The 11,779-nt window shown below is 43.2% G+C and overlaps 1 protein-coding gene across 2 annotated transcripts; it reads left to right on the forward strand.

The window, feature by feature from the left end:
- Positions 1-374: 374 nt before the first annotated feature.
- Positions 375-8,020, forward strand: rnls (renalase, FAD-dependent amine oxidase). 2 transcript variants are annotated; one of them, XM_049563751.1, is made up of 7 exons: positions 375-657; positions 1,178-1,283; positions 1,698-1,840; positions 1,939-2,091; positions 6,140-6,313; positions 7,374-7,549; positions 7,636-8,020. In XM_049563751.1, exons 1-7 carry the CDS (start codon positions 540-542, stop codon positions 7,786-7,788), a joined length of 1,023 nt encoding a protein of 340 aa, XP_049419708.1. In that variant the 5' UTR covers positions 375-539; the 3' UTR covers positions 7,789-8,020. The 2 variants fall into 2 exon arrangements, with proteins under 2 accessions (XP_049419708.1, XP_049419706.1); XM_049563749.1 differs by having other exon boundaries at positions 377-657; positions 1,933-2,091.
- Positions 8,021-11,779: the final 3,759 nt, after the last annotated feature.

The following is an 11,779-nucleotide window of genomic DNA, read 5'->3' on the forward strand; positions in this document are numbered from 1 at the left end:
CCCGACGATGTTCTGTAGAACTATGTGTATGTGTAAAGTTCTTCATAAATAAAGGTTTTTATTATTATTATCATTCATAGAAATATTTAATCTCGTAATATGAGACAGGTGAACAATATGAGCCCATGACCCTCCCTCCACCATAAATGAGTTTTTAGATTTTTGAAAGTTCAAAGTTTAAAAAGTCTCAGTTTTTCACTCTTGATGTACAAACTGTTTATTTTTGGACACATTTTAAATGAGACGTAGAATAAAGTGATTCTGGTGAAACATAACTGTTTTAAGATCAGATTTGTCTTTTTAAATTTTACTTTTGTTTTATTTATTGTGAAAATCTCAGGCGGATGTCCGGTGCTTTCCCCGGGTAACTTGACACGGGTCTGAACCGGGATAGTTTATGTTTGTCCATCATGTTTCAGCTGTTTTGTAACGCTGGCTGGAGGCGGGTTTAACTCTGCTGCTCTGTTACCGAAGACCCGTTACGACCCGGGTTAAAGTGTCGCTGTCCGGTTAGCACGGTTCCAGTTCAGGGCCAAAACATGTCCCGGGTTCTGATAGTCGGAGCGGGTCTGACAGGCAGCTTGTGCGCATGTCTGCTGAGGAGAGAGCTGCAGAACAAAGTTCAAATCGTGGTGTGGGACAAAGCGAGAGGCTCAGGTGAGTCTGCGGCCAGATCTCCATTCAAAAATCTGACTAATTATATTTACGGTCTCACAGTGTCACACAGGTACACTGCAGGACAGGGCTGAAGGCAGTTTCTACACCTGTAGGGTCTACTCTTTAATTCGGCACTAAAGTGATTCATAAAAATTGTCTGCGGCAGCGTCAGTCAGATCTTCAATGAAAAATCTGGCTATTTTATATCTCTGGCCTCACAGCTGCACAGAGTCACACTGCAGGACAGGACTGAAGATGTTTCCAGTATCAGCAGACTCTCCTTATATATTCGGCTCCACTGTGATGTGTACAGCTGACTTTAATACAATAAAACTTTAACTTTTTATAGATGGTAGTCTGTTGCTCACCTGCAGCCCTGAAAGCAAGTGAGTGTAGAAATCAGAGGTGGGAACAACTTTTACATTTAAAAAGAGTCAGGTTTATAATGGACTTTGGTGCACAGAACATGACAGGAGACACCAGGAAATTACAGACAACTGAAGCTGTCTCTGTCTCTCAGGTGGCAGGATGTCCACCACTCGTCCTTCAGACCCCTCAGCTCACTTTGCTGATCTTGGAGCTCAGTACATCACCGCCACAGCTGCCTACGCTAAGTCACACCACAGGTACAACACACACCTGTCTGCAACACCTAAGACCCGCCTTTTAAGGACACTTCGCCCAAAACTACAAAAGAAATTATATTTATTTATTTGGCAAACGTGTTCACAGTTTTTTATTGGCACTTAAACAGAATAAAATCAGCTGATGTAACCAACAGAATAATCACCTGTAACATTTTTGATAACTGATGAATCCTTGATTATATAAATTGTGTTGAGGTTTTATATCACTGTGAGCTGGATATCTGTGTCTTGGACTGTTGGACGGACAGAAGACATTTAAAGACATCACTCAGAGTTTTAGGAAATTACAAAGAGCTGTTTTTGTACGACTTAAGAAACTGTGATGAACCGATCATCAGTAAAAACAGTCTGTACTCAGAGCTGCTGTCTGCTGGCTCACTGTGTGTCTGTTAGTCTGTACTCAGAGCTGCTGTCTGCTGGAGTCCTGAAGCCTCTCAACGCTCAGATTGAAGGACTGAAGCACAAAGATGGCAGCAAGGACTACATGACACCACTGGGCATGTCCAGTATAGTCAAACACTTCCTGTCTGAGTCAGGTACGCACCAGTACCTATCTTCTGTCCAACTCCCTCTCTCTGTCTCTTCCTGTCTTTCTCTCTTTCACCGTAGTTCCCTCTCTTTGTGTCAGGAGCAGATCTGTTCTTTGAGTGTCATGTGACTGGCCTGTACCGCCGTGGTGCATCATGGGAGGTCCAGAGGAAGGCAGGAGGCAGCGAGATGTTTGACGCCGTCGTCCTGACGATGCCGGTCCCTCAGATCCTGCAGCTGGAGGGAGACGTGGGACAAAGTAAGACACGGAGAGTTATACGTCTGTTAATGTCGGTTGTAGCTTCTCAGTCGTGTTACTGATGCATTCACATCTGAAGAACATAACTTTGGTCTGGGTGTGGAACCTTTAGTCTTAAAATGCTATTTTCCCCGCCCTTCTAAAAACGTCTTCCTACCTGACCTGCCGTAGGTTCCTCTACGATGTCGTTGCTTCACATAAAACCCCAAACTGCCGAGAGTCACACAGTAACAAACAGAAGTACAGCAGCAAGCAGCTTCTGTTCGCCACAGCGAGCAGGTTTTTGTCTTCGTGAGTCAGAAGTCACTTCAGCTTCTTTATTTCTGTCTGAAGACGGAGTGAGAGCGATCACAAACGTGTCCCACCGCCACCGTGAACGCAGCAGTTCAGTAAGAGCAAATAAAATCCCTCCACTCGGCCCTCTTTGATCAGAACATAAGGAAACTTGATCTGCACGTTCAGATGTTTCTACCTGATGTTTCCACTGAGTTTAATCAGGACTGCTCAAAGGAAACTCCAGATATAGTCTATCTCCTGTTAAGCCTCGCCCTTGGTAAGATTTTTTTTTTTCTTCCATAAATGGCGGCCATGTTTTTTGACTGTTTTTTGCTCATATATAATAGTAAGTTAAACATCCAAAGATGCTGTGTACCATGTTTCCTGTTGATAAATGTAGAATTCATCAGGTTCTATTCACGTGACTGTTTTTGAAACAATTTAAAATGGCGGAAAATCCAGTGGGTGGAGCCTAATGGTCCTAGATGCATTTTGTGGTGCGTTCGTTTTGTACTCGGAGGTCGGAAATTTCCCAGTTCTCAGTTGGAAGTCTAAACTCGAATGCACCCTGAGATTGGATTTCCAACTTGGAAACTTGGAGCAACCGCATCAACCCCGAAGTATGAATTCAAGATGGCTGCCGGTCACCTACATAGTGAGGAAACACTCTGCTGAAGTACTGTTTATAGCAATCTTATTTGTTTTACATTAGATCAGCCATGCCCATAGTACTGTTCAATTTTTTATCCATGGGCATGTTGCTACGCTGTCTGTCTGTGCAAAATAAGGTTTTGAAGCTGTCTATACTCCGAAAGTGCAAGGGCAACAAAGGCTTTCTTGCGGGCGTCCATGTTTTTTTCCGACTTGTCCACCATTGTCAACTAGAATGTAAAAACTGTATCAACTCAAGGTGACGTCATTCCCACTTCCGACTACTGACCTCCTACCAACGCACCGTTGTGGTGTGAGGGGCGTGGCCTTTCCAATATTGGCCTTAATGACATCGCCACCGTGTGGCTGTTTGGCGTAATTTTTGTTAGGTATGTTCAGAACGCCACTCCAGACGTCTCCGGTGGGTTTCATCAGGATTGGTCATCCGGAGTTATGAGTTAAAATGTAATAGGTCACGCTCACTTTCAGAAATTAATATGGCACTTCAAAATTCTGGTTAATCTCAGCCCCAGAGCACGCCGACCAAATTTGGTGAATTTTGAGGAACATATTTTTGGTATTTTTGGCGCCCCCTATGGGTCTGACTCAAAATGATTTGGTCAACCTCTTCTGAGCCCCGTTCTGAATATATTCACCAAACCTTATGATGATTTAATACTTTGTTAATGAGTTTTGTGCTAAGCCCCGCCCCCTGCAAAGGTTTATTTGTAGAGGGCGGCTTTGTTTTGGACCAGTTTGACTCATTTGTGGTAGAAAGTCGTATTTTCATCCTCAGATGGTGTAAATTAATTTCAGTGTTAATAAACTCAAAATTCATCAAGTTCTGTTCATTTAACTGTTTAAATCCAACCCAGTAGGCGGAGCTTAATGGGAAGCATTTGCACATCATTTCCAGTTGTTTAGCAAAGTTTCATGTGTTTAGCTCATTCCAGCTCACGGGAGTCTGAGCCGACGAATTCATCAGAGCTAAAACAACAGGGTTATATTAAAGAGTTAAGACCTTTGAACTCTGATAAAGAATCGAGGCCGCAGCAGATCAGCGTTTGTGATGAAGGGAACTCTTAAATCTCACGTCACATGTTGATGAATGACTGCAGTGTAAAATCTTTACTGATGGACAGTGAATAATTAGTTGAGAGCAAAATAACGTAACAACCGGGGTGTCGGTGGCTTAAGTGGTAGAGCAGGCGCCCCATGTACAAGGCTGTTGTCGCAGCGGCCCAGGTTTGACTCCAACCTGTGGCCCTTTGCTGCATGTCATTCCCCTCTCTCCCTCTTTCACACTTGTCTGTCCTATCAATTAAAAAAAAATAAAAATAAAAAAAAAATAGCGTAACAACCAAGATCATCGACTCGCTGAGGGCTGGATTCAAAATCAAAGTCAAACATTAAAATCACAGGATGATCAACTCATCATGTGACTCAGTCGTGTGTACGACCCCACCTGCCTGTATGACCTCCTGACAGTGTCTGGGCTCCTGGTGAGTTGGAGGATGGCGTCCTGGGGGATCTCCTCCCAGACCTGGATCAGGGCATCAGTGAGCTCCTGGACAGTCTGTGGTGGTGGATGCACCGATACATAACGTCCCATAGGTGCTCAGTTGGATTTAGATCAGGGGAACGAGAGGACCAGTCAGTGGCCCAATCCCAAACCGCTCCCACTTCACTACCGAGTGTCACTCCAAATCAAGTTACACTCTCAGCTGCGGAGGGCACTCCTGATTAAGGGGAAGTGTATACAAGAGAAGCCAAACCATGGGATGCCCTCGCCACTCTACTGGAAGAAGGAAGCAGATGTAACCATGGATACCGACAGACGCTTGTGAGAGCAAAACAGAGCAACAGGCTATTAGAAAAAAACATTTAAATATGAATTAAAATGAGTTAGATTAAAATAAACAAGTCAGATAAGAGTTACAGTGCAGTGTAATCAGAGTAATGAACTTGTTCATATTTTCTAGACACAGTTCACACATTCACTGACAGTTAAAAAAAAAGGAACACACAGGACACGATTAATTAATTGTTAATAAAACACAGCTGATCGATCAGCTGATTGATCAGCTCAGTGTTGAAAGGAGGAACATTAATAATTATGTTACACTGACACGAGGCAGGTGCTCAGTGTGACCACAGGGGGGCAGCAGCGTCTCACTGTAAACACTCTGCTGTTGATCTTTATTGATTGTTATCAGTTATTGATCAGTGTTGATCAGATGTGTTTATTTATCAAAGATGGAAACATGAAAAATGTTTGTTTTTATTTAGGTGTTAAAAAACTGATCGGAGAACAGAAACACTGCTGCTTTTATTTTGATGAGACAAGGCTGCTTCCTGTCTCTCTCTCTCTCTCTCTCTCTCTCTCTCACACACACACACATACACACACACACACACACACACACACACACAAGGGATCAATACACTTCCTCTGATGGTAAATCTCTTCCTGCTCTCTGATTGGTCGATGGTTAAATACACTTTTAATAAAAGCTGCAGAACGTTCTGTGTGTGTGTGTGTGTGTGTGTGTGTGTGTGTGTGTGTGGTCGGGCTGCAGACGACAGCCCCTCCTCTTGTGTGTGTGTGTGTGTGTGTGTGTGTGTGTGTGTGTATCCAGATGATGAGGATGATGTCATCTTCAGCTCATCTGATTGGCTGACAGGGGACAGCGCCCATTTCCTCCCTGCTCTCACACACTCTCTCTCAGGTTATTATTAGATGCACTGTGTGTGTGTGTGTGTGTGTGTGTGTGTGTGTGTGTGTGTGTGTGTGTGTCTCAGGAGGCTCTGAGTTCTTCTTTACTGGTTTCTGAAACATTTCTGAGATGACTGCATGTTTCTCATCCTGCGCACGCACACACACACACACACACACACACAGTGTGTACTTGTACTTATGTATATGTGTGTACACATTGGACAGTGTGTAGTTGTTCTGTATCCCAACTTTAATCTGATGATCGTCCAATCAGAGGACACATTTACAGTTTGGAGTCATGAATTATCACAGATACACTGACCTGTCTGTCTGTGTGTCCCTCTGTCTTGTCTGTCTATCTGTCTGTCCCCCTTTCTGCATGTCCCTCCGTCTGTCTCTCAGTGCTGTCTGTCCAGCAGAAGCAGCAGTTGGACGGAGTCGTGTACTCGTCTCGTTTCGCCGTCGCCCTCTTCTTCCCTCCGGACACCGTCTTCAGTTTCTCCTGGGCGGCTCGATATGTCACCGACAACACCTGCATCTGCTACATCGCTGCGGACTCCCGCAAACGCAACGCAGGTCTGTCTGTCTGTCTCACCTGCTGATGTCAGACCAGCTGTGATGTTTTTACACTGAACACTTCAGTTCTCTCTCAGTCGATATGTTTGTTGCAAAATTTGGTCGTAAATTTGTTTAAATCTGTCGATGTTTCTTAAAGTCAAGGAAGCATCCTCAGTAGGATGGGTCCTTGAGTCACTGAAGAGGCTCCGCCTTCAATTCTGGCAAATCGTGCTCAAAGAATTGTGGGTACTTCCTGTCCGCTGACGATACACACGTGCATCCTTCAAAAGTCTCTGAAAGATGGACTCAGTTGTTCCTTCCCATCAAGTCAACACTTGAAGAGCTATTGTTTTATGTTTTATACGTTAACATTATATAAATTATCCCAACCATTGTTTTGTTAACGTACATTAACGTGTCAACAAACATAAGGAACAGTGAGCTGAAGGTAGTTAGCAAGCTAATGTTAGCTAACGTTAGCTTAACAGCAAAGGAGCTTTACTGTAACAAATGAATCTAAAATTTAAAAATCATTCATGAGTTTTTAAAATTTAATATCTTATTGTTCTGATGTTAAAATAACATCACATCTGTTGATTATGACTCGTTCAGGACTCGACACTCAAAGTTTAAAACTTTGGGACTTGTCAGTCTTGATATTGTTAGCAACACTAGATGATAACAACACATTACGTTATATTTTCTGTAGACAAACACTGTAACGTGTCCACAGATCTCTGTTGGACAGGACTGTGTAAGACAACAGAAGAGCTCATGAACATTTTATTACTGCAGTTTAATCACTGTCGACATGCAGAGCAGCCATCTTGGATTTTAAGGTTTAGTTGAGTGAAGCTCCTCCGACTTCCCAAGTCACAAATCCAACTTCAGGGGGCGTCACTGGTGAAATGTCTGACTGGGAAATTTGAATTTCTAACTTACCGGTGCAAATGGAACACACCATAACACCTGTGTGATGTCACAGTCTAACACCTGTGTGACATCACAGTCTAACACCCATGTGTCATCGCAGTGAAGTCACTCTGACCACTCAGTGTCCATGTCTGTGCCCGTTCAGACGCTCCTGGTTGCGGTCCATCTCTTGTCGTCCACACCAGCGTCCCATTCGGCATGGAGCACCTGGAGAAGGACAAGGAGGACGTCCAGCCAATCATCTTACAGGAACTTCAGAAGCTACTTCCTGATCTACCTCAGCCAATCAGCATCAAGTGTCAAAAGTGGAGGTACTCGCAGGTGAGCCTGTGGACACTGGAGTTTCCCACTGACCTTGAACCCCCCTCAGTGCGTTTGATTTACGACCCCTCCCGTCCCTCCTGCAGGTGCTGACCTCGGTGCCAGACTGTCCAGGTCACATGACCGTCCTCGACCGTCCGCTGCTCGTCTGTGCTGGCGACGCCTTCGTCCACTCCAACTTTGACGGCTGCGTGGAGTCTGCACTGAGCACGCTCAGTGTGCTGAAGGCCTCGCTGTGACGCGACAGGAAGTGACTGAGGCTGTGGACGAGTTTCCGAGATGCCTTCAGATCAGTGATCAATACAGGTCATCAGTGAACACATGAACAATTTATGAAGTGATTAATTTTATTTACATATTAATGTTTCATTTATTTTATTGAATGCACATTAATCAACAGTTCAGCTGATTTATTGATCTGATGTTTCATTGATTGTTTTTCACTGATTAAATTAACAAATGTGAGTTTAATGATTCTGTGTCCTAAAATATCAAGGTCAGTTTATCAGTGGGTTAACTTAAACCTGGTTTAACTTAGGGGTTAAGTTAACCCTGGTTTATCTGAGGGGTTAACTTGAACCTGATTTATCTGAGGGTTAACTTAAACCTGGTTTATCTGAGGGTTAATTTAAACCTGGTTATCCGAGGGTTAACTTAAACCTGGTTTATCTGAGGGGTTAAGTTAACCCTGGTTTATCTGGGGATTAACTTGAACTTGGTTCATCTGAAGGTTAATTTGAACCTGGTTTATCTGAGGGTTAACTTAAACCTGGTTTAACTTAGGGGTTAAGTTAACCCTGGTTTATCTGAGGGGTTAACTTGAACCTGGTTTATCTGAGGGTTAACTTAAATCTGGTTATCCGAGGGTTAACTTAAACCTGGTTTATCTGGGGATTAACTTGAACTTGGTTCATCTGAAGGTTAATTTGAACCTGGTTTATCTGAGGGTTAACTTAAACCTGGTTTAACTTAGGGGTTAAGTTAACCCTGGTTTATCTGAGGGGTTAAGTTAACCCTGGTTTATCTGGGGATTAACTTGAACCTGGTTTATCCGAGGGTTAACTTGGACCTGGTTTATCTGAGGGTTTACATCAGAGTTCAGCCTCAGATTGTTTTATGTTTGACTCTTTGATCTCATGTGATGAACTCAAGCTAATAAACTTTATGTGTAAACTGATGGTTCTTGATGATGTGACAAGCTGAAGAGATGAGGTCACCGGGTTGGACTGAGCCGAGGCAAGAGGTCAGACTGTCTCACCTGTGGGCTGACAGGTGTGCCCCAGGTGAACTGATAACTGTGTGTCAGCTGAGGTTGTGTGTGATGAATAAAGTGAAGACGCTTCCTCTGCTGCTTCCTTTGATCTTTTTATAGACGCAGATAAGACAGAATTAGTTATGGTTTGGTGCCCACGAGGCTCACTCTGTGTGTGTGTGTGTGTGTGTGTGTGTGTGTGTGTGTGTGTGACCTAATTTTTCCTTGCCTGTTCTTCAGTAGTTTGGAGTAGTGCCGCTGCAGTGCATTGTGGGGGAAGCGATTATCATTTCTGCCAAGTCACTGGTAGATCTCTCTCTCTCTCTTTCTCTCTCTCTCTCACACTCACACACACACACACACACACACACACACACACACAGGATGCTGGGAGAACATCGTCCTGTAGAAGAGTTTAAATAAAGATTTATTTGAATGAAGTTTTGTCTAAAGGTCGTCAGTCAGTATCTTAAATATCTGCAGTACAGCAGTAACAGTATTAATACCACAGAGTATAAGTACTCTGTTACTACTTTCTTTTACTTTTATTACTTAATATTATCACTAATGATACAACAACTGATACGACTTCTACTACTGCTACTGTTACTGAGAAACATCCCCCTGCTGGAGAGACGCCATTTTAGACGTGCACATGTGCAAGTACCAGACTCTCAGCTGTATGTTGTACAGACGGAGATCGTTAAATACGTGCTTTAGATCTTTGTTGTAAAAATAACGTTAGCCTTGTGTTCACAGTTGCTTGTTTGAAGCAGAAATAGAAAACTTCTACTACCTAGCGCACTAGCTCGTTAGCTAACACCAGCTCCTTATCAGCTCCTTAATCATGGATCAGTAACTTAGAGAATACAGAAACTGTCACCACAGTTATTTTAGGAGGACTGCTCCAAGGAAACGTGTTCTGTGTTTAGATGATCAAACAGACGATGGATCATAGATACTTGATTCTGGCTGCAGGCTGCGTTAGCTGACTGAAAAGTTCCAACTCCAACATGTTGATTGAAAACGTCTCCGTCTGTTGATACCTTGACTCAGATTAGCGCTAAAATAGATGGTCCAGAGGAACAAGTCCACCCATCCAGAGGACAGGGACACGAAACCCCCGGGGACAACTATGACAAACATCCGGACTCTGAGCTCCTAAACAGCCTCCATCAGACCCGCTGATCCAGGCTGTGATCTGCTCCTCCACTACAAGAACCAGAGGGAGGGTGGGACGTCAGTGGGCGGGGTCTGTCGGCTTTCCTCCAGTGTCCACACACCCCTGGATATGGAGACGTGGACTTTGTCATATTTTCCTCCAGTGAGACTGTCTTGTCCCTCCCAACCATCCATTCTAACCAGCATTGCCAAGTGCAAGATAATTATGGTATTTGTACGATGATTTGGCCCTCTGTACGATGTACGATCAATAATCCCAGAAAAGGCCAAATGTACGATAATTTGACCATTTCATGAATGTGTGGTTGTAATCAGTATGCCGGAGTTTTTTTGTGAGCCCCGAAGGCATCTGTTCCCATGTGACATGTTTCCAGCCAATCGCACTTTGCTTAGCGTGAGATACGGGTGACGTTTGTCTCTGAACAATGAGCATGATTGGCTGAATGGTCAGCTGTACCCGCCCCAGGAAACGCTAGGACCCGTCAGGAAGTCGAGTGAGAATGAGATTCAAAACAGAAGAAGAAGAGGAAAAACAGAAGCAAGGAAAATGGAAAAAAAAAGTAAACAAAAGTAAACACTAGAGTGACTATATTTGCCTATAGCGCATCAGTAGTTATTTTGGTTCTGACGGATGTACGATAATTTCCCTAAAAATACAATAATTTTGAGTCTCTGGTACAATAATCCTACGTTTCCGACCTGGCAACCCTGATGCTAACATTAACCCTTGACAGAGTATCAACAGACGGGAACTTTTTTATCAACATTTTGAAGTGGAAATAGACGACTTTACAGCTAACTTAACTAACGTGCTAGCTGTGCTAGCTAACGCTGGCAGCCAGAAACAAACAGCTATGATTCATTATTCGTTAACTGTGCTCTAATTTAAACAAAAGAACATGTTTTCTCGCGGTGGTCCTTTTAAAATGAGCAGTGAAGTTACCATCTCCTGTTATGATGAGTTGATACAGAGACTAACTCGCACTAGCATAGCTAATGAGTTGAAATGTTGACTCCTCCCACTGCTGTGAGGTGATTTTCTGAAATAAAAACTGGTTAGTGTTTGACTGACAGCGGGTTGTGAGCCTCTGATTGGCCACATTAAAAAATGATTGACAGTTACCACACATTCTCGAGCTCACACGTGCACGCCTAAAGTGGCGGCTCTGCAGGGGGGTGATGTTGCTATTACTACTTCTATAACTACTACTGCAACTGCTAGCACTAGTACTCCTAAACGTTTTTTGAGTGTGCACTACTTCTCCATACTTTAAGTTGCAGAAACCGTCCAAATGTTAAAGCAACTCTTGAGACATTTATAGTTCATTTTTTTCCTACTTTTTATGTTTTTAAAGTTTGAAGTTTTCCTTCTTTGAACCTTTTCAGTTAATTTGAACCTTCACCTTTGACACTCTCACAGTTCAGCTTTCACTTCTGACAGATTTTCAGAAGTTTTATTTTCCTGCATTTTCAGCCACAGTTTTCAATTTCAGCATTCAGCATACACACGCATTTTCAGCAGGAAAATCATTTTCTAGTATCAGTAATCTGAATGTATAACGTAACTAAAGCTGCCAGATAAAAATACAAGAGTTACCTCTGAGATGAGGAGGAGGATGAAGAAGCAGAAAATGGAAATACTCAAAATACAAGTACCTCAGAATTGTACTTAAGTAAATGTACTTAGTTACTTTGCTAATTAGCTGCTGCTGGCATGTTAACATTCAGTCTGTGATGAGGGAGATGGGTTTGATCTCACCCTGAGACTCATGGGAGTTACAGTTGTTAAAATAAAA

The sequence above is a fragment of the Epinephelus fuscoguttatus genome, linkage group LG20 (genome assembly GCF_011397635.1).
Source record: "Epinephelus fuscoguttatus linkage group LG20, E.fuscoguttatus.final_Chr_v1".
NCBI classification, from domain to species: Eukaryota; Metazoa; Chordata; class Actinopteri; order Perciformes; family Serranidae; genus Epinephelus; species Epinephelus fuscoguttatus.